At 47.2% G+C, this 23,582-nt stretch overlaps 1 protein-coding gene across 2 annotated transcripts in view; it reads left to right on the forward strand.

Moving 5' to 3' along the window:
- Positions 1–1,441: 1,441 nt before the first annotated feature.
- ABTB3 (ankyrin repeat and BTB domain containing 3) overlaps positions 1,442–23,582 on the forward strand; it is a 284,630-nt gene continuing 262,489 nt past the window's right edge. For both annotated transcript variants that reach the window (XM_074226775.1, XM_074226776.1), the window contains exon 1: positions 1,442–2,582. In XM_074226775.1, coding sequence (XP_074082876.1) covers positions 1,442–2,582 — 1,141 coding nt within the window. The remainder of the gene's footprint in view (positions 2,583–23,582) is intronic.

Here is a 23,582-nt window from a genome sequence, read left to right on the forward strand (position 1 = left end):
GAACTGAAGGAGTAAACTAGCTGTATCTCCTTGGGCAAGTCACTTCACCCTGTTTGCCTCAGTTTCCTCATCTGTAGAATGAACTGAAGGAGTAAACTAGCTGTATCCCCTTGGGCAAGTCACTTCACCCTGTTTGCCTCAGTTATCTCATCTGTAAAATGAACTGGAGGAGGAAATGGCAACGTTTCCTGTGTCATCTTGGGCAAGGCATTTCACTGTTTCCCTCACTTTTCTCATCTGTAAAGTGAGCTGGAGAAAGAAGCGGCAACCCTTGCTAGCTGTATCTCCTTGGGCAAGTCACTCCATTCTGTTTGCCTCAGTTTCCTGATCTGTAAAATGAACCGGAGGGAGGAAATGGCAACGTTTCCTAACTGTGTCATCTTGGGCAAGGCGTTTCACTGTGTTCCCCTCACTATTCTCATGTACGAAATGAGCCGGAGAAGGAGACGGCATGCTCCCGAGCTGTGTTACCCTGGACAGGTCGCCTCCCCGCTTTTGGCCTCGGATCTCTCTGGCATAAGACGAGCTGGAGAAGGAGACGGCAACCGGCTGCAGTGGCGGGGCCGAGGAAAGCCCCCGGGGTCGCGCACGAGTGGGAACCCCCTGCAGGCCGGGGCCCTGCGAGTCGGGAGAGTGGGGGGCGCGGGGTCCGGCCTGTGCCCCGGGCGCGGTGCCGGGGGCCAGACCTCGGCCGCGGCAGACCCGTAGGGCGCCTGGTGGCCCCGAGGCGCGGCGACGCGGAGACCGGTCCGGGCCCCGCAGCCCCGTCTGCCCCTCCGCAGGGCACGGGCCGGGCGGCCTCGGGGCCCCGCCGCTCGCCCCCTCCCCTCGCTCAGCCCCCGGCCCCGACGCCCCGAGAGCGCGGGCCGCGGGGGAGCCCCCCGGGGCGGCCTGAGGCCAGGAGCCGCCGCGCCCCGGTCCCGGGCGCCCCCCACCCCCCCCGGCCGGGTCCGACTCCTGGGCCCCCTCCCCGGCTCGCAGCGGCCCCCTCCCCCGGGGGCGGGCGGGGCGGGCGCGGGGCCGGGCCCCGTCTCCGGGCCGGGGCCGGGCCCGGGCGGCCTCCTGGGCCCGGCTCCGCGGGGCGGGGGCGGGGAGGGGGCGGGGCGGCGGCTCATTAGCATGCCGCCTCCCGATTGGCCGCGCCGGCGGCCCGCCCCCCGCCTCCGTCCCCAGCGGGCTGGCGGGCCGGCGCGGGCCGGGAGAGCGAGGCCGGCCTCCGCCGCCGCCGCCGCCGCCGCCGCCGCCGCCGCCGCCGCCCCCCGGCCCCGGCTCCGCTCGCCCTCCGGCCCGGCCCGGCCCCGCGGCCGCCGCCGCCCCCCGGCCCCGCGCGCCCCGGCCAGGAGCCGGGGGGCCCCGCCCCGCCCGGCCCGCCCCGCCCCGCCCCGCCCCCGGCTCTCCCGCCCGCGCCGGGCCCGGGGCAGCAGCATGCGGCGCGGCCGCGATGGCCAGGCGGGCTAAGAGCGCGGGCCGCACGCTGGAGGACCTGACGCTGGACTCGGGCTATGGTGGCGCGGCCGACTCGCTGCGCTCCTCCAGCCTGTCGCTGTGCGGCTCCGACTCGCAGGCGGCGGCGGCCCCGCGGCCCCATGGCGGCGGCCGGCGGCCGGCCCTAGCCGACCCCATGCTCGGCCGGCGCGACAGCTTCGACACGGTCAGCGGCGCGCTGGGCGAGGACGCCGAGGGCCTGGACTGCGCCGGCCCGCACTGCCCGCGCCTGCTGCCGGACCTCGACGACGTGCCCTGGAGCCTGGCCGAGCTGGAGGCGCTGCTGCTGGGGCCGCCGGCCGCGGGGGCCGCGCCCGGGCCGCCGGCCGCCGCGGCCGCCGCGCTGCCCCCCGCCGCGCTGGGCCGCCTGTCGCGCCTGGCCAGCCGCGCGCTGGTGCGCATCGCCCGCGAGGCGCAGCGCCTGAGCCTGCGCCTGGCCAAGTGCGGGCCGCACGAGGTGCGCAGCGCGCTGCGGGTCGTGCTGTCCTGGGGGCTGGCCGCGCGCTGCTCGGCCGCCGCGCTGGCCGCGCTCTCGCTCTACGCCATGAGCGGCGCCGGTGCCCAGCGCCTGGGCCGCGGCAAGTCCGCGCGCTGCGGCCTCACGCTGTCCGTGGGCAAGGTGCACCGCTGGATGCTGGACAGCCGCGTGGCGCTGCGCGTCCACGAGCACGCCGCCATCTGCCTGGCCGCCGGCATGGAGAGCCTGCTGCGCGACATCTACGGCCGCGTGCTGGCCGCGGGGCCCCCGGGGCCCCCGGGCCCCCCGCCGCCCCCCGCCGCGCCCCCGCCGCCGCCGCCGCCGCCGCTGCTGCCCCCGCCGCCGCCGCCGCCGCCGCCGCCGCCGCCGCCGCCCCGCGGCCCGGCCGAGCGCGAGGCCGCCCCGGGCGCCGGGGCCTGCGGCGGGGGGCCGGGGGGCTGCTGCGCGGGCCCGGCCGCCGGGCCCCCCGCGCCCCACCCCCCGCAGCCGCCCCCCCACGCGCCCCCCGAGCCGCCGCGCTTCACCCTGGAGTCCCTGGAGCAGACGGTCAGCAACGACCCGGAGCTCTGGGGGCTGCTGCAGCCCTACCAGCACCTCATCTGCGGGAAGAACGCCCACGGTGAGTGCCCCGCGCCCCCCGCGCCCCCCGCGCGCCCCCCGCGCCCCCCGCGCGCCCCCCGCGCCCCCCGCGCGCCCCCCGCGCCCCCCGCGCCACGGCTGACCTTGCAGCTGCCCCCGCGCTGGGGCGCGCACAGGGCGAGCCCCCGCCGCCCGGCCGCTCCCGGGGGAGAAGCCCCCCGACACCCCGGGGACCGGGGAGAGACAGCAGGGGAGACGGACGGGGCCGGGCGGAGCCGCCGGGGGACCGGCACCCCGGGACAGCAGAGCAGCGCGGGGAGCCGATGGGGTGGGGGCAGGTGGCGCTCTGTGTGTGAGAGAGACAGACAGAGAGACAGAGAGAGAGAGAGAGAGAGAGAGAGAGAGACAGAGAGAGAGAGAGACAGAGAGAGAGAGAGAGACAGAGAGACAGAGAGAGAGAGACAGAGAGACAGAGAGAGAGAGAGACAGAGAGAGAGAGAGAGAGACAGAGACAGAGACAGAGAGAGAGACAGAGAGAGAGAGAGAGACAGAGAGACAGACAGAGGGAGGGAGAGAGAGAGAGACACAGAGAGAGAGAGAGAGAGAGAGAGATACAGAGACAGAGAGACAGACAGAGGGAGGGAGAGAGAAAGAGAGAGAGACACAGAGAGAGAGGAAGGGGGGGCCCCCGCCGCCCCATCGTTGTCAGAAAGCCCGAGTTAGAGACTTCAAAGCCTCCATTTTCCACAGGAAATGGTAGCAGCGTAACCAGAGACTCCCCAAACTTTGTTCCATATTCAGCGGTTTGGCCGGAGCTTGCACGGTGGGGCCCGAAATGTTGTCTTTCTGGCCCGATTTCATTCTTGTTGCTGCATGTTTACCCTGGAGGCTGCTCCGGTGATGGGCCCCGATCTTGCAGAACCCGAATCCCCCCCCTCCCCATATTCCCCTGATTGCAAGAGAGAGAGAGAGAGCCAGGAGGGGTTGGTGCCCAAGGACAGGCGGTGGGGGCCCCGGCATGCCAGAATTCTCCTGCCTCGGGGAGAGGGGACATTTCCAGACTTTGGTTCAGTTGTCAGTCTGAGAGCAAATATGTATTTCAGGGCAGGCTGGGGGGTGCGGGTAGGTGGGGGGTGGCAGTGTAAGCTGCACAGAAGGGCAGTCCCTATCCAGTCCTCCTCAGGAAGCTTACACTTCATTGACTGTAGGGCTGCAGGCTCAGCCTCATTTCCAGGGGAGAAAACTGAACCTTAATAAAATCAGTCAGGGAGCTGGGCATCATGCTAAGCCCTGGGGGCTACAAAGAGAGCCAAAGATACAAGCCCAGCCTTCAAAACGCTCCTGTTATTGGCAGTGCCAGTCATCTGACAGTGCCAGATGAGAAAACTGAGGTCCGATCAAATAGGCACCAAACATTCCTTGAGTCCTACGTGAGTCCTTACTATGTGCCAGGCATTATTCTATACACTAGAGATACCAAGAAAAACTGTAAAAGGGGGCTTTGCATTCAAGGAGCTCCCATAGCCCAGCTGGGCTTGGCAGAAGAGAATAGGACCAAGTCTTGGGAACTCTGTGGTGGCAGAAAATCAGAATCTGAAGGCTGACTAGAGACTCTTCCCATTTCTGTCCCTTTGATCAGTGGGAGGCACCTTCTCTATAGACAGCACCCAAGTTACCTCTTCCTTCCCCTTTCCCATTCCCATAGACTCTGCCCTCTAATATCCAAACCAGAAGAATTTCTGGGAGAGAGAAACCTGGAAGAGACTTTAGAGACTTAGCTCTCATTTTCCAGATAAGGAAGCAGGATCAGAGATTAGTTTTTCCAGCATCCCACAGCTAGATGGTATGTTAACATCCTACCTCTTAGAATTTCCTAGATCAAAAGGTTATAGATGAGGAAAGGGGGGCATGGGGGGGGGGAACATAACTTCCCAAGTTAGTGTCAACTGGTTAGTTCCAGAGAGAGGATCAAGATTGATGAGAAACAGCATAGACTGGTTGATAGAGAGCCAGCTTCAAAGGCAGGAAGACCTGAGTTTGGGTCATGACCTAGAAGTCATGGGTAAATGTGACTCATTGGGTCCAGGCAAGTCTCTGAGGCTAAACGTTTTCAAGAAGGTGCAGATCTTGCTTTGGTGCAAGGAGTTTCTTCCTTGAAAGCTTCCTATACCAGCTCTGATGATTTCTTTCTTTCTTTCTTTCTTTCTTTCTTTCTTTCTTTCTTTCTTTCTTTCTTTCTTTCTTTCTTTCTTTCTTTCTTTCTTTCTTTTTTATTTTTGGTTTTTGCCCCAGATCACACAGCAAGAAAATTTTTAAGTGGCTGAGACTGAATTTGAACTTGGGTCCTCCTGACTCCAGGACCAGCACTCTAATCCACTGTGCCACCTAGCTGCCCTCTGATGATTTTTTTTAAAGAAAGGTCCATTTCCTTCATTCCTAGACTTTTAGCCATCTAGAAGACAATTACCATACCATCCAACAGAAAACCAGAGAGAAAAGAGAGATAGGAAATTACCTACCATTAATAGACCACAAGATGATGGTTAAGAGGCTGCCCTGGACTCCTCTAGTTTGGCTCTGCTGGATAGATTATTTGACCACAGGTGACCTCATCAGGCTAAGTTCCCTTCTGTTTTGATGGGTTTTGTTTCATAAAAGACTGAGGGTCTGAAGGTCAAAGGGACTTCCTTTGGTTCAGGCAATGTTTTCTCTGGGAAGGAGCTTGTTGTAATGGAAAGATCACTGACTTGGCAGTCAGAAGACTTGAGCTCTAGTCTGGGATCCATCAATTAGGTATCATTGGGGAAGCTATTATGTCTTTCTGGGCCTCAGTTTCCTCATCTCTACATAATGGGAAGGTTGAACTGGAGTACCCTTAAAGCCCCATCTCTGTATTCTTTCCTCCTTTTTTCTTTTTAATGGATTTTGCTTTTATAATCCACAATTTTTTAAGACAGTTTTTGTATTTATTTTTTTAAAGAATGGTTATAATTTAAGAAGGAAGCCCGCAGAGTTGTTTAGGTCTGTTTGAGTTGGCACTGTTTCTTTCTCAGTTCATTTTCTCATGAAGTTCTAGTGTGTTCATTTTTTAAATTCCATTTATCAGCGAGGGTATAAGTAAGCTTTACCTTGCTTTCATCTTCTGCTACCACTTGTTTCCTTGGAATTTTTAAGGCAACAGCTACATCTATCCAATTTTGAGAAAGTTTTCCACCCAAATGGGAAACATATTAGCCACTCCCCTATCTTATTTTATGTTTTATTTTGTGAGGCAGTGGGGGGAGGGTGTTAAGTGACTTGCCCAAGGTCACATAGCTAGATAATTATTAAGTTTTGGAGGTCAGATTTGAACGCAGGTCCTCCTGATTCCAGGGTCAGAGCTCCAGCCACTGCACCACCCACTTCCCTGTCTTATTAAAGAGAGTGTAATGAATATACCTTAGCCATTAGTTGCTGTCAGAGGTTCATCACTGGCCATCCAACATTGAACACTGTTGGGTTTTATTAAAGAGTATAGGGTTCTTGGCTTCAACACTGCTCCCAGATTATGTGTTTGTTTGGTTTTTTCCCTGTCTGTGCCTTATTTTTATAGTTTTTCTTTCTGTTCCCTCTCTACAAGGCTAGGAGTTTTCACTTGTCATCTTCACTGTGTTGGCTCCCAACACTACCTGTTCCTCCTTCTTTTTCATTGACCAGCTAGTTATAATTGCTTCTGAAATAAAAATAAAAATGTCTGAATGAAGACCCAAAGGAATCCCCTTTGAATAAAGGAGATGAACTCCAGGAACTCTCTTCTGGTTGCTCAGAGCCCAGTTTTGATTTCTTCACTTACCAGTTGAATTATCCAGAAAAATAACCTCTATATAAATGATTACCATGTGGTAATTTCTTTTTCTTCCAAATTTGTCAACATTTCTATTTCTTTCATCTTAGAACTATAGTCTGGATGGGAACTTAAAGTAGTATTTGAAGTTTATTCCACAGATTCATAGAATATTAGGGTTACAAAAGATACTAATGTCTGCCTTGTGGCATGGTAGATAGAGGGATGACTTTGGAAACAGAAACGTGTAGGTTCAAATCCTGCCTCTTGCTAGTTTATTATTAGTTTGATCTTAAGCAACATTTGCAGAACTCAAAAAAGTCAAAGAATGTGAGATACTTTGTAAATTTGTTGTTATAACCTCATCCAATCAACTCAATTCATAACTGGGATCCAGAAAATCAAGGTGATTGCTCCAGGTCACTGATGGAGTAAGTGGCAGCCTCAAAATCAGCCACTTTGACTCTCAGATCCAAGCCTCAGCTGAGGTCTTCCAAGACGATCATAAGTCAACTCAGCAAATTTTTATGTAATGCATTTTATGTATCAAGCACACAGGAGATCCAAAGAGAAATGAAACGGTCCTTACCCACAAGGACTTTACATTCAACTGAGGGGGAATGACACGGACACCGATCAACAAACAGGAAAATATGCAGGAAGTCACTGGGGAAGAGGAGAGTACTGACTGCTGGGAAAATGTAGGAAAGATCTTTATAGGAACAAACAATTAAGGTGAAGAGAGAGAGAGAGGTGAGGAGATGTTCTCCTTAGGCTTAGGATGGAATCCAGGCTAAGACAAAAGTATAGGAGATGGAATGTTGTGGGAATGGCAGCTAGATGGCATAATGTGGAGTCAGGAAGATCTGAGTTCAGATCCTGCCTTAGACATTTACAAGTTGCAGCCAGTCACTCAACCTTTCTCAGTCTCAATTTCTTCAGCTGTAACATGGGGCTAATTACTATCAACTACCTCAAGGATCAAATGAGATTTGTAAAGTGTTTTTTTTAACCTTAAAACTACTTATAAATGCTTCTGGTTGTGGTTGTTATCTAGAGTACAGAGTGCATAAGGGAGAATGTGTGATCCACTTTGAAAGGGTGTGATCCCCTGGGTCAGACTTTGGGAGAACACGGACAAGGGACACAGAGGGCAGGATGGATTGTAAACTATATTGTTGCAAGGAACTGTGGGATCAGAAATACATTTGAGTATTGGGATGCCTGGAAAATTGGGATGGTTGTGAAGGGCTTAAAGCCCAAATAAAGGAATTTGTATTTTAACTAGAGTTGAAGCTTCTTGAGATGGAGAGTGATGATGGTCTCACCTGTGATTTAACTGAATGACTGGATAGGGGAGAGGGTAGATGTAAAGAGATGAATTAGAAATTTCCCTCTGTTATGCCAGAGCCACCTAAAAATATCAGCAACCTTAGACTGCCTAATCCTTGTGAAGATACCACTAAAAATGCCTCTGTCCTGGTCAACCCATTTCATTACCCTCCTTTTCTGGTTAGGATTAGCAGGAGAGGCAGAGACAGAGACACAGATAGAATGAGACAGAGATAAAGAGAAAGAGGGGAAAAGACAGAAAGATCATCATAGATAGGAGACAGATACAGAGAAAACAAGGTAGAGAGAGAGACAGAATTCAACCTTCCTCCTTTCCTTCTTTCTTATCTTCCTTCCTTCCTCCTTCCTTTTTTCCTTTCTTCCTCCCTCCTCTTCCTCCTCTGTCTCTTCCCTCCCTCCCTTTATTCTTGACTCCCTTTCTCTCTCCTTCCCTCCCTCTTTCCATCTCTCCTTCCCTTAAATCTTACAGGCTTAGAGTCAGAAGGGATCTTTCAGGTTATCTGATTCAGTCTCTCTGCCTGAAACCTGAAGCAACTCTCCGACATCCCTGGCAAGTTGTGTAACCTCTGCTTTGAACTCCTTGCAGTGATGAGCAGCTCACCATCTCATTTTATTTGCTGTGATATATGAATCTGTGACACTAATGCAGACTTGATGGTAAATGGATTACTCTCGAAGTGGAGAGAAGTGATGCTCTAGTTTGTTTTCCTTTTTAATGGTCTCTTTCCAGTCTCAGGACAGTAAATCACTTTTGGAATGTTAATTAGCCTGAGCCATCATCATCCCTCATACGCTTTCAATGGCCTTTTATTTTCCTCATGTCCACATTACCATGTTTCCTCTCTGCCTAAAAGCTCTCTAGACAGTTGCCATTATTCCAGTTTGCTATCCTGACAGTCATACAGCAAGGCCAGGCCAGATCAGATGTCATAAACTCATCTTAAACACCACACACCCTGTCTCCAAACCAGGGCCTCAGTGGTTCTTCCCTTCCAGGAACATATTTTGAAATTAAATTGTTGAACAAAAATGAAAACTTTGCATCTGGATCAGGAGAGGGTAACTAGGAGCACCTGTGTCATTTTGAAATTCTTAGCAATTATAATTACGATGCATGGTGGAAATCGAACAGCAGAGAGACTCTAGTGAACTTGATGGCCTTGCGATAAGAGAGGAGAGGATTCCAAGTGTGTCTGCCTGTGTGACTTGGGCCAGTCACTTAACTCTACTACAGAGGAAGTTATGAGGGCAACAGATCATCTCCCTGACAAGGGATTCAGGCGAAATCAAGTTAATTATTGGGCTTAAAGCACCTGGAGAGGTGACAAGTATGAAATAATCATGTAAATAATCATCAGTGGCCCCCAGTCTGTGTGGAGCCCAGAGGGCTGTCCTCAGTTGAATTAGACTGTGTGGGCATCACTTTGCCCCAGCATGCTTTAGGAGGCAAAAAAGAAGAAAGTTGAAGTGAATAGAAAGGGAAACTCTCAGAGGAAATCAAAGTCACAAAATAACGATGTGCAACCTAAGGGACACAGAATGATAATAATAATAGTAACACTAGCAATAATAATAATACATTTAAGAACAATATTTTAATTTAATTAAAACATTTCAGCACAGTGTATTTTAATTGTATTCTTATTTTCTGTAAATCTGTGATCTGTGAGTGGTATTTGCATGTGGCCATTCTCTGTTAATTGAAGTATTCAGTCATCCAGAACATCTCATTCCACAATCATTTAAATGTACTAGATACCAAGAAGCTTAAATAAGAACAACATTTTCTCTACTTATTTCTTCTTATTCCATTTCTTTCTCTCTCCCCATCTATCCATTTCTGTTATCTATCTGTAATCTGTCTATCCATCCACATCCATCATCTATATCTATCTCTAATCTATCCATCATACCTGTCTAGATATTATCTATTCACATCTATTATCCACCCACAACTAAGTATCATCCATATCTATCTTCTTTTACCCATTACTATCTATCTATAATCTTTCTATCCACACATAACTATCTAGTATTCATTCATATCCATCATTACCTATCATCCATATCTAGCTGCCACTCTGTCCATCTGTCTGTCCGTCTGACCATCCATCCATCCATCTACCTATCCACCTGTCTATCTATCTATCCATTTAATTTTTTTTTCAATCCATAGCTAGATGCTAAGAATACAAAGACAAAAAATGAGACTGAGAAGAAACTCCCAAAGAAAGTTTATTCCTAAAGCCCATATCTGATCCCTGTGCTGCCTGCTCAGAGCACCTTCAGCAGCTACCTGTTGCTCCCAGGATGAAATATAGACTCCTCTGTATGGCCTCTAAAGCCTTCACAATCTGGTTCCAAACTCATCCACTTGATGCTCTCCCTGGGTTCCATCCAGACTGGACCCCTGAGCAACATTTTTAATAGGTGACATCAGTAGTGATACTCAACTTGCAGTATATTTGGAATGAAAAGCTTTCAACTTCTAAAGATCTAATGAAAAAGAAAATCAAAACCAGGTGGGGACAGGATGCAACATCTTCTCATCCTCCTCTACCTCTGGGGGTTGTATTGACTCTATTTCAGTGAATCTACAGAAGAGGTGTTTATATGCCAACCATTTTATTCAGTTACAGAAAGCAAACATTTTGTTCATCTGTGTAATAATCCACTGAACATCAGCAGAGTAGGATGCTGACTTGATGCCTGATAGGAAGTTTCCAGCTGAAAAGAAGCTATGATTAGGTAGATATAGGTGAAAACTCTCTCTGCCAAAACTCATCAGCCTCTCTTATTGACAGATTTTAGAGAATTGCCTTTAGGCTGTGACATCAAAATCAAATTGAAAGGGTCATATATTGACATAGAAAAACCACAAATTAACATTATCTGCATTGTTTTGTATTTTTCTTTATTCTGTTAAACATTTCCCAATTATATTTTAGCCTGAGTCTGGCAGCACTGGGGAGTTTTGCAGGTGCTTGTGGCCTGGCCCCCACTCTCACTCCACTGGCATAGAGCCCAAGGAGGTTTAGTCACTTGTCTGGAACCACACAGCCAGAATGAGTGTGACTGAGTCAGTACTGGTGGGGCATTGGGTAGAGCATGATGGCCTTGAGTCAGGAAGACCCAAATTCAAATCCTGCCTTAAGCTCTTATTGACTCTGTGACCTTGGACAAGTCACTTAACCTTTGTTTGCCTCAGTTTCCTCAACTGTAAAATGGTGATCATTATAGCACCTACTTCCTAGAGTTGTTATGAGGATCAAATAAGAAAATATTTATGAAAAAGCATTTAGCACAGTGAGTGACACATACTTTGCATTCTATAAAGGCTTATTTCCTTCTCTCCCTTTCCCCCAATTTGAATAAAAATTTTTGAGGTGGCTTCTGTGTATCAGCTGTTATTGCTGTCTTTTAGATTCCACCCCCATTTCTCTCTCTCTCTCTCTCTCTCTCTCTCTCTCTCTCTCTCTCTCTCTCACACACACACACACACACACACACACACACACACTTTTCCCTTCCCTCAATCCTTTCTCCTTACCTCTCTTCTTCTCCTCTCTCCTTTCCTCTCCTCTCTAGTAGAGTCAGAGAGTATAGTGAACACAGAAGTCAAGAAGCCTGTGTTCAAATCTTTGCCTTGGACACTTAATGATGCAATTTGGAGCAAGTCACTTTCCATCTCTAACCTGGGGCTGGACAAGAAGGTCGTGGTCTCCTAAGGTGCACTGACACTCTTATTAGCCACAGGTAACTTAAATACTTTCTCCAGAATTATGTCACTGATGTCCTCAGTGGTGATATAAGCGGCATGGTGAGCTGTTCAACTCAGCTCAATCTGATCACTAGCTATGGGGAAGCTGGGCAGCACAGTGGATAGAGCTTCAGCCCTGGAGTCAGGAGGATCTGAGTTCAAATTTGATCTCAGACTTAATAATTACCTAGCTGTGTGACCTTGGGCAAGTCATTTAACCCTATTGCCTTGCAAAAAAACAAAAATCAGAAGAGCTAGATAATGGAATAAGTAACCCATCAAGAGAAGTCTGGCCATGGATGGATGACTTTGTTCTAGCAGTATGACTTTTATGATACGCACATTTCATCCAAGTCAACGTTACCCTGGCAGGAAAGGAGGCATACATTGAAGAAATAAAGTGTGACATTCAGGTGTGCCAACGATAGAATGTTGAGCTTTTCCCAGGGGTAGATCTGGGAGTTAGGCCCCTGAGACAGGGAAGAACAAAGACAACTCAAACCTTTACTGAGAAAGAAAGGGCAGGATTTGGAGGTTATGGAGCTTCAGGGAGTAGTTTTTGCAGCTAGTTCAAATGAGATAATGGATGTAAAATGCTTTGTACATCTTGATGTCCTATAGGCATGTCAGGAACAGGGAATCATCTTGACAATTAAAAAATGTAGTAAAGTGAAAAAGAGAAGTCGTTGCTTCTTTTTTCTTCTGATGTTTTTCAGAAATGGGTCCTTTCTTCCAAATCTCTAATAAACCCTTTTCATTGACTGGATGTAGCATTGTGATGGACCATAGAGGCCATTGGGTCCACCACACCCATTCCTGCCATGTTATAGGGAAGGGCAAAAGAGTGACTTTCTGAGTCATGCAGAGAAATAAATGCTTGGAAGGAACCTTCCACATATTTTGCTGGAGTGTCAAAGGGGATTGAGTCTAGAAAGTTTTATTGTTGGCTTTTGTTTCTTGTTTCCTCTCAATGTTAGTTACCTTTAACAGAAGGTCTTCCCCCACCATTGTCCCATCCCTTGTAAAAAAAGAAAAAAAATTGAGTAAAACCATCTGATGTAGCTATTTCTGACAGTGTATACCATATTGCACACCCTTAGTCCCCCACCTTTCTACTAAGATGAGGAAGGTGTGTTTCATTAGTTCTGTGACAAAGTTGTTCATTACCAATTAATCAGAGTTTGATTGCCTTCTTGTGTTTTGTCCCCATTCTGTTCCTGGAGATACCTAGCCTCTTGTTCTCTTGGTTCCACATTCTTTTGTTCTGTCTCCTTTCACAGAAGCCTTCCCTGTCTCTTGGAATTCATCACTTTGATTGTTCCTTCCATAGCATAATTGCATTCATCTTTATCACACTGTTCAACCAACAGACACTCAGTTTGTTTCCTGGTTTTGCTACCACAAAGAATTGCTAGGAATTTGGGGATAGATATAGGATCTCTGACCTTGGCGGGACTCAGTTTTGGGGTGAAGGTTCACTCTTTTCAAGTCATTCTATGTTGATTTCCCAAACGCTAGGACTACTTCACAGCACCACCAACACTAAAGGTGGGATTAGGCCTTGGTCCATCAGTTCCCACTAGCCGTGTAGCCAGTGGCGCCCTTGACTGGGCCGTGTCTTTTCTGAGATGGCCCCTCCGTCTTGGTCTGCTATTCTTATGTTACTTACAGCATGCAGAGGCTGGAGGAGGAAGAAAAGTAGGGAGGAGAGGGAAAGAGGACAGAGAGAGAGAGAGAGAGAGAGAGAGAGAGAGAGAGAGAGAGAGAGAGAAAGAGAGAGAGAGAAAGAGAGAGACAGAGACAAAGTCCAAGACAAAAGGAGATGGAGATGGAGATTTATAGAGAAAAAAACGAGAAGAGGAAGAGACAGAAGAGGAAATAGGATAAGAGAGAAGAGAAAGACAGAGACAGGGACAGAGTCCAAGACCAAGGGAGATGGAGATGGAGATTGATAGAGAAAAAGTGGGAAGAGGCAGAGAGAAGAGGAAATAGGATAAGAGAGAAGAGAAAAACGGAGACAGGGACAGAGGCAGGGAAAGAAGCAGCGACAGAGTGGGAAGAGATAGAGACTAAAAAAACAGGAGAGCGGGAGAGATAGAAGCAAGAGAAGGGAAGAGATTGACAACCAGAACCTGGGGAGGAGAAAAGAGAAGAGAGAGAGAGAGAGAGAGAGAGAGAGAGAGAGAGAGAGAGAGAGAGAGAGAGAGAGAGAGAGAGAAATGGGAAAGGAGAGGAGGAGAGAGAGGGAAAGATAGGAAGACAGAGGAAATGGGAAAGCAGGACTGAGAATCAGAGGAGTGAGACAGAGACACAGAAACAAAGAGACTTTGGGACAGAAGAGGAAAGAGAAAGAGAAAAGGAGAATTGGGAAGAGTTCAAGAGAGGGAGGGAGAGAGAATGAGCAACAGGCATAAAGTCAGTGATAGGGAGGAGAGAGAGAGAAAGAGAGAGCCGGGGAGTGAGGGGGAGGCAGAGAGATACAGCAGAAAGAGAGGAGGAGAGAAAATCTAGGAGAGTAATTTTAGGGGATGAGCTAAGAGGACTTGTTGCCCCATAGGAGCTTCTTCCCTTTGCACAATGAAGAAACTCATGTGCAGAGGGGGACACTGAGTAAAGAAATCTCCCAGGCTTGGTTTCTCATCTTTCTTTTTGATCTACAAATATCAGACTCCATCTCTTCTTCCTGCTCTTTCAAGAACCTCATTTTAGACCTAGATAAAATACTTCTGGTCAAGGCCTCAGGACTTTGAGCAGAGGAGGCCCAGGGGTGACCCTCTCTGGCTTCTGACCCAGATTACAGCAGTTGAAGAAACCATGACTGTTAGGCCTGGACAAGAGAGGCCTCATGGCAGCCAGATGAGCCATCATGTGGGAAAGGGATTGTTAGTTTTGTTCCTTTGTGTTTAGGGGGGGTTAGAATTAGGAGGTGTGGAAGATGCAAGAATTTCTGCTCTCTGTAAGACTAGGAAAAACTTCTTGGTGCTTAGGAGTAGGTTGCCTTGGGAGGTAGTGAAGTCCTTGACTGTTTGCCTCAGTTTCCTCATCTGTAAAATGGGCTTAATAATAGACTTACCTCCCAGGGTGGTTGTGAGAATCAAATGAGATAAATAGCACAGTGCTATATAAATGTTAGTATTTATCATAATTATTAATATTGTTGTCATTGTGAGTATTCTGATAGAAACCGGGCAACTGCAATCCAATTTTTAACAGATATTACTAGGTGCTAGGTGCCAGGTTGCAAAGACAAAGGGGGAAAGAGCCCCAACTCATCAAGGAGTTTCCTCACAGTATGTAAGTCGGCAAGCTCATACATGATCTTTTGAGGCAGGAGAGGGAATTGACAACTGGAGAATCCGGAAAGTCTTCCCTTCCCTTCCTGGACCTTGAAGGAAGCTTTGGAGTTTGAGAGGTGAGGAGGGTGTGTGTGCTCAGCGTTGGGGATAAAGGCATGGTGGTGGGCTGATGGAATATCGAGTTTGGGGAATAGCCAATGGGCCAGTTTGGCAGGAACTGGATGATGCCAAAGGGACTGATGTGGAATTCGCCTGGAAAGGCGGAATGAAGGTGGATTATGCAGAGTTCTGATGACCAGACTGAGGAGGGGTAGCAGGAAGAAGCTAGATTTGTTTTATTTGACCCAAGAGAACAGAGCTAGGAAGCCATGGGAAAAAATTGCAAAGAAGTCAATTTAGGTTGGAGGTCAAGAAACACTTCAGAACAATCAGAGGCATCCTGAAGAGGGGAAAGGGTGTGCTCCCTCAGGAGGAAGGGCCAGAATTCTTCTCACTGGAGGCCTTCAAGAAGCCACTTATTGGTCATATTGAGATGAGGAGTATTTTTATTTATTTATTCATTTACTTAGTTTTTGGTTTGGGTTTTTTTTTTTGCAAGGCAGTGGGGTTAAGTGACTCACCCAAGGCCACACAGCTAGGTAATTATGAAGTATCTGAGACCAGATTTGAACTCAGGTCCTCCTGATTCCAGGGCCAATGCTCTATCCACTGTGCCACCTAGGAGCCCTAGATGAGAATTATTTTTAAGGACAACATTCTAGACTAGATGACAGCTGAATATCTTTCCATCTCCCCCTCTCAGGATTGTCATAAAGGACTAGTATTGAAAGGACACAACCTTGGACTCTGAATCGGGGATATCAGAGTTCAAAGCTGACCTCAGATGTTTCCTAGCTAGGTGACCTTGGGGAAGTCACTTCATCTCCATCTGCCTCAGTTTTCCCATCTGTAAAATGGGGATAAAAATAGTACTTACCCCCACTCCAAGTTATTATGAGAACCAAAGAAGATTTGTAAAGTTCTTTGCAAACCTTAATGCACTATAAATACATGCACATTTAAGTAGCTACATTATATATCTATCCATCTATATTTATATTGATCTCTAATCAGACATCGTGTCTGTCCATATCTATTATATCTTACTTATCTACATCAACATCCATTTCTCTCTTTCTATCCATCCATCCATCCATCCATCTCTATCTAATCTACTTATCTATCTATATCTATATCTATCTGTCTATCTATCTATCTATCTATCTATCTATCTATCTATCTATCTATCTATCTATCTGCCAGTCTGTCTCTCTATTTCTGTCTCCTTACTTACTATTTTCACCCATACATACACACGTTAGATATTCTTCTTCCCCCTCCTCCTCCTCCTCCTCCTCCTCCTCCTCCTCCTTCTTCTTCATAGGGGATCCCCCTTGGGGAGCTCTGGGATTCGATGACTTCTGCAGATCTTTCTAACTATAGAATTTCCTAGTCCTCTGTTTCTCTGAAAGAAAGAAGTTGTGATCTCTGATCTATCTAATGGAGGAGGGAGGACAAGGAGAAATGCTAAATCCTTACAAGCTCCAGTAACCTCATGTTTTGCATCAAAGAGTCTTTGTCATCTGATTATCTCTCACTCCTGGCTAAGAGCTTCCACATTCCTAACCAATAATTGTGACAATACATACACCCAAGTGCTGGGTAAAGAGACCAAGGAAGGATAGAAGTAGGGCCAGGCCACTGTAAGGTTCAGTTAGGATTCAATCCTACAGGAAGGACTCATAGGATCTTAGATTTTTGGACTGGAAGGGTCTTTAGGGGTGATCTGGTCCAGCCCCTTCATTTTACAGATGAAGAAACTAAGGCTTGGAGAAATGAATTGCCAAAGGTCCTATAGGATTCAGTCCAGGTTCTCAAGTATCCCCTCCTTTCTAATGCCTCAAATTGTCAGAAACTAGTTTGGACTCAATGATGGTTTCATCTTGGTGAACTTCTGTGGAAACAACAGCTACTCTTTAAAACTCAACACAGTCCCCAAATAGTGGGTTAGGAGGAGAGGAGGAAAAAATTGTACCTCTGTTGGGAAAGGGAAGGCGCCAATAGGAACATAAGGCCAATTGAGCCATCATAGATTTAGAACTGGCCAGGAACTCGGCAAATCCAACCCTCTCATGCCACAGATAAGGAAAATGAGGCATGGAACTTGTGGCTTGCCCAAGGCCAGCATCAGGGTCAGGATTCAAGTCCAGTCCCTGTTTAATGTTTTTTTTCCCCATTGGAACCTGTTCCTCCCTGGATTCTATTGGCTCCATCACCATTTACCTATGGAGAAGCAGCCCAGGTTATAAACCTAGGGAATGTCTGAAGTGGGATCTGAACCCAGATCTGGGCTCCAAGAGAAATTTTGAAGTTTCTGATCTCTCAGAAATTTGATTCTTCTGGGACTTGTAAGATTCAGGGTCCAAGAAGCCTGTGCTTAATCATGGCAGATCTTTAGTCAACCCACATTTATTGAGTGGCTATCTTATTAAATACCCATGAAGGAAATGAACCCTAGAAATAAAGTCCTTGCTGGTGATGTCTCATTTCCAAAGGGTTATTTTTGATCCCGGGGAAGCCATGTTCTCAACTATCATCTTGTAACAGGAAAGACAAGTGGTTGCAGACCCATGGAGCCAGCAGACCCTCCTAAGGGCTCATTTCCAGCCCTTTCCTTTTAACTTGGTCAAAGTCAACTTAATCACTTATGGGCTACGAAGAGCAGAGGTTCATAATCTCCCTTCCCTCTGTACCCAATGAAATGTGAACTCCTTGGCCAGAAGGGTGACCAAATCAATTTTATGTGAATAAAGAAACAGCCCCCATTCAGAGTGGGGAGCATCCATTCTCTGTGGTCCTGAATTCCTAAACAGTGTTCTCATTTCTATCTGGTATGACTCTGGGATATTTGGCTACTTAGGATAAGAAGTTTCAGAGCTGGAAAGAATCTTAGCAATCAGATGTTCTCACCTCATCATTTTACAGATGAGGAAACTGAGGCTTTTTCCTTCTCTATAGCCATTCAGGTAGAGTATGACTCTGGGATATATAGATGCTTAGGTATCATGGGTTTGGGAGTTGGAAAAGATCTCAGACATGCTCTGGTCCCATATCAGATTTACAGATAAAGAAATTGAGGCCCAGAGATGGAGAAGAGACTTGCTGAGAGTCACAAAGGCAATATAAATCAGAGCCTGGTCTTTGGACTGCAATCCTCTTTCTCTTGCAGTTATATAAGACCTTTGTTTGTGATAACATGTAGTATGAACACACATATTTACTACTGTTCCATGGCTCTAAAACCCATTTTGCAAATGTGAATCAATAAAACTCTATTAGAATGCCAGGAGCTATATAAGTAGGGTATTAAGGCACCAATTTCACAAGTCATTAAACCAAGGATCAGGCAGCAAATCAATGGCTAAGGTGCTGATAGACCTTCTGATTCCTCAGTCCTAGCCCACACAGAGCTGTAACTAGGGTGGACCAGTGGGGACTTTGGACCAGGGCTGTATATAAAGATAGCACCTTCCTGAGGGGCTTCTTCCCTTTACCCATCCTATTTCTAATCTTATCCTCCTCTACCCCTTCCTCTGTAGTAGAAATAGTCTTCCTCTTAGGGCCCAGATTTTCAGCATGGTAGGAACCTTTGTATGTATATAAGTGAACTTCTTCTCTCACCTTCAGGCCAGAACCAAGTGAACTTCTTGACCCTTCCTTGACCATTTTAGGTAATAATATTGTTAGTTATAGTCTGATAGTCCCCCACCCCAAACCGCTCCCTTCTCTTTGAAGAACATACTAGAAATGACAGCCTTGGTCTGATCATTTGTTTTAATTTTAAGGTTATGTCTACTTGGGATTGTAGAGTATAGAGTCAGGGAGTGACCTCTAGAGGTCATCTGGTCTAGCCAACTGCCTTTAGGGAGGCAGACTATTATGCTCAGTCTATGGATGAGAAACCCGAGGCCCACAGGAGGCGAATGATTTGCCCAGTCGCCTATTTAGGAAATGATAGAGAAGAGAGTCAAGGTCTTCCTTCATCTAACAATCTTCTTTCAGTTCTGCCTGATTCCAGTCCATAAACATTTATTATTGTGATTGTTGCATTATTATTATTATATCCCCACCTATGGTTTCATCGGTTGAGCTATTCCTTGTACTTACCAAAGCAGGTCAGCACCCATTCCACAGCTTACAATCTTAGAAAATTGCCCAGGACCCCCCAGAGGCTGAGTGATTGGTGCAAGGTCACCCAACCAGTATATGTTAGAGGATGGATTTGAATCCAGGTCTCCCAAATTTCTAATATACCATATACCATTTGCCTAATATACCATATTTGGTCTCCTGGATGCATATTTATTTATTCATCTATGTATCTTTCTATCTGTGTATCTATCTATGCAAGGCAATGGGGTTAAATGACTTGTCCAGGGTCACACAGCTAGGCAATTATTAAGTGTCTGAGGCTGGATTTGAACTTGAGTCCTCCTGACTCCAGGGCTGGTGGTCTATCCATTACTCCTGCATTTATCATTGACTCTGGGTTAGGCTCTGTGCTGGGAGACAGGGAGACAGGGAGACAGTCAAAGACAACAAGTGGACTCTAACAGCTGGGAGATATAGTGAATAAGGAGTCAGGAAGGGTTGAGTCCAGCCTCAGATCCTTACTTAGCTCTAGGACCACTTGGACATGTCATCTAATCGTTGGATGCCTCAGTTTCCTCAAATGTAAAATGGGACAATAAATGCAAGGATCCAGTGAGATTTTTGTAAAACACTTGTTGCTGTCCATGGTGCACAATAATGGCCTAATAAATTCTTCCCTTTCCAGCCTTCATGGGGTTTACATTCTATACATATCCCCCAAACAAAAGGCCAATTCATTTGTAATTTTTTTGTGTGTCAACACAGCACCAACCAGCTAGTCCAATCGATTTTTTTCCACTCCTTCAATTGACATTTCACCAATGGGCAGATATTTTCTTGCTGGGTTGATTCAGCCTTGTTCAGATAAGCCTCGGTGTCATTCCTGCGAGCTCGAAGAAATTTCATTTGTCTTGTCAGATGATCCACTGGTTGAGGAATAAAAAGCTAAAATAAGGAAAATGCAGTCTTCGTTTTTTGAGTCTCTGCAGGCAGTGTTGAGGTCCCTGCAAAGGAGAATCAGGGAACCTGTATGCTGAGGCTTGGGGCTCCCATTCCTAGGTTGGATGACCTTGGGCAAATTCCACAATCTCGCTCTGTGCCTCAGTTTCCTCACTCTGTAAAATGAAGGGGTTGGACTCCCTTCCAGCTCAAGGCTTATGATTCTGTTATGCTAACATTAGACAAACCCTTGTCTTTTCTTTATCCATCACTCATACTTAGAGATGCAGATGGGAGCATCAATGTTTGTAGGTATCACATTCTACTCATAAGTATTTCTGTTGGAAGGAAATTGGATTTCATTGGCTTGGAATGAGAATTGGGCCCATATTTGTGTCAGTAGTCTGCTGTCTCCCCATACTTCCTCAGCAAAGATTAATGATCTCCTTTATCAGACCGGAATAGACTATCTGGAGATGTTTTCTCATAGAAAGTCATTCTGAGAATTCAGGCCCTAGGCCATATATGCAAAGACTATGTGAAGGGACCAGGCAGTGGTTCATGGGAATTGGAGTCAATAGATCTTGGTTCTAATCTTCTTTCTGCCATTTTCTTGCCTGTGTGACCTTGGCAAGTCGTTTCATTTCTCTGGTGGAGGTTCATCAATTAGACTGCTAAGATTCCATTCAGCTTTAGATCTTTGATTCTTGGGTCATTTGACCTCCTGGGCCTCAGTTTCCCCATCTTTAAAGTCTCTTCCAGTTCTAGTTTAATGGTTCTGTGAAATCACTTGATCTCCTGGACCTCAGTTTCACCATCTGTAAGTTGAGGGGGTTGGACTAGAGGAATTCTTAAGTCTATTCCAGCTCTAGTTTAATGGTTCTATGAAGTCATTTGATCTCCTGGGCCTCAGTTTCCCCATCTGTAAGTTGAGGGGGTTGGACTAGGTGAGTTCTACAGCGATGATTCTATGACTAGATTAACTTAACCAGTTACCTCATTATCCACATGGAGAAAACCTGAGCCCCCCAAAGGGGAATTACTTTACTTGAGGTCAGCCAGGAAGTGCCTGGCAAGGTCAGGGATAGAACTCCCTTTTTCCAATACTTAATTTATTGTTCTTTCCAACGGCCCAGAACTGCATCCTTTGGATTTGCTGCAAAAAGCTCCATTGCTGTCGTGTTTGGTGATTATTTCCTGAACTGTTCCATTCCCGGTCTGGATTTGCATGTCTGTTTTGGGTTCATTCTCTGTCTCTGTGACTTTGGACTTTTGGAAATGTCAGCTCCCAGCATGTTCTGACCTGCTGTCTCTGTGTGAAGGGTGTTAGGAATGCAATTACATGAAGGGATGATGGCCCAATAAGGAGAGCTGCGGCTGCCGCTGTTCTCTCTTTTATATCTTGGACTCTCAGAACTAGAAGAAAGCCTCAGGGCTGAATCATTTAGTCCAACTTCATTCTACAGATGAGGAAACTGAGGCCTTTGGAGGTTAGGTGACTTAGGATCAGGATCCCTTTGGAAGGGACTTGTGAAGCCAACTCATTCAAACCACTCATTTTACAGAGGAGGACCCTGAAGCCCAGGGAGGCCTTTGGGATCATGGCCATAGAGTTCATCACCAAGCATTTATTATAAGTGTTTGATATATGCTAGACACCATACTAAGCACTGAGGATACAAAGACAGACAATAACAGGGTCCTTGATCTCAAGGACCTTAACGTTCTTCTTTTTTTTTTTTTTGCAAGGCAATGGGGGATTAAATGATTTGTCCAAGGTCACACAGATAATTATTAAGCATCTGAGGTCACATTTGAACTCAGGTCCTCCTGTCTCCAGGGCTGGTGCTCTATCCACTGCTCCACCTAGGTGCCCAAGGACCTTATATATTCTAATGGGGGAGGTGAGACAATACACACAAAATACACCCTTTGTAAAGAGAAGGTAATCTCAAAAGGAAGACAAGGGGGATGGGGATGTGTGAATAAGTCTGGAAGAGACCTCCAAGGCCATTGAGCTCAATGCTCAGGCTTTACAAATTTGGAAACTGAGGTCCCAGAGAGCTAAAATGGACCTCTAAGGCCATCTAACTCAATGCCCTAGCTCTGTCAAGATGGAAACAAGTCCCAGGGAGATTAAGTCAAATCCTAGATTTGGAGCTAGAAATAATCTGAAAGAAAAATGAGTCTAGTGACCTCATTTGACAGAGGAGGAAACTGAGGCCCAAGTAGTTTAATGATGCATATAAGGTTACTCAGGCAGCATGGATTAGAATTGGGATTTGAACGCTGGTCTTCTGATTCCCAAACCCTCACTGGGGACCCCTGTTCTCTCCCTAACTGAACTGAGATGCCCCATGACTCAGTCTCTTTCTGAAGCTAACCCCTTTGAATTCTTATGACTATACTCTGATCATTCAATGTGACCCAGGCTTTTATTTGAGAAAACTGGGTCTTGAATTGAACAGCATCTAGAAATTTGGCCTCCACCTCTCTCCCTCCCCGCCACAAGGTGGGACTTAAAAATTTCTGGGTGCCTGCCAAGGTGGAAGGGAAGGGGGAAGCCTAGACAGTGGAAATGTTAGCATTGGGCTTGGCCATGGCTCTGGATGGAGGGGACTGGAAGGGTGGGGAGCTGAAAGAATGCCGGACTTGGAGTGTGCTTTCTGGTGAAGAGTTGGATGCTTGCCAGGCAGGAGAGTAAGCAGAGAGCAGGGAGAGATAGGATGGGATGGGAGAACCGACTGTCCCTGGCCCTTCCCTTCCCTGGCAGCTGCAATGGGGACAGCTGCATCCAGATAACTCCTCTGGCCCCAAGAGATGGTGGGTGGCCAACAGACCAGAAATCTGAGCCTACTTACTACTCCCAACCAGGGACTACCCAACCTGGTCTCCCTATCAAAGGGAAACCTGATTGTTACTTCCATTGCAGGTGATTTGCTTCTCTATTCAAGGAGTTTTGTGGAGGGGGGAGGAGAGACCCCCATGAAACTCAGGTGTCCTTGATGAATGATTTTTGTCACAACCGAAGCATTCAATTCATTTCCCCTCCCAAGCTGCCAAAGGGATCATCATTTGGTGGACCTCCCTACAAAAGAGAGAAATTTGACTTATTTGGAAACAGGATCATTGAACAAGAAGAGACCTCAGAGGCAATCTAGTGCAATCCCCATATTTCACAGAAGAGGAAACTGAGGCCCAGAAAGGTGGAGACTCATCCCATCAGAGCCGAGATTCGTTCGGCACCATGTCCAATGTGTTTCCCCAAATAATCTGATCCTACCTTGTGACATCATCTTTTCTGGTCCCATCCTTTAAGAAAAGATATATCATTTTTTTCTTTTTTAAATTTATTTTCCCCTCCATATGCACATGTTTATTTTTTTGTTTATAAAAGAAAGATTTTATTTATTTTGAATTTTACAATTTCCCCCTAATCTCGTTTCCCTCCCCCATCCCCCACAGAAGGCATTCTGTTAGTCTTTACATTGTTTCCATGGTATGCATTGATCTAAGTTGAATGTGATGAGAGAGAAATCATATCCATAAGAAAGAAAAATAAAGCATAAGAGCAAAATTAAAAAGATATATCATTTACAAAATTAAAGGAATCATGGCCTTTCCTCTTCACGCCTTATCCCCATGCCTTTTGGGTAGTTCATTGTGTTGACTGTATCT

This window comes from Macrotis lagotis, chromosome 2, assembly GCF_037893015.1.
Source record: "Macrotis lagotis isolate mMagLag1 chromosome 2, bilby.v1.9.chrom.fasta, whole genome shotgun sequence".
Lineage (NCBI taxonomy): Eukaryota > Metazoa > Chordata > Mammalia > Peramelemorphia > Peramelidae > Macrotis > Macrotis lagotis.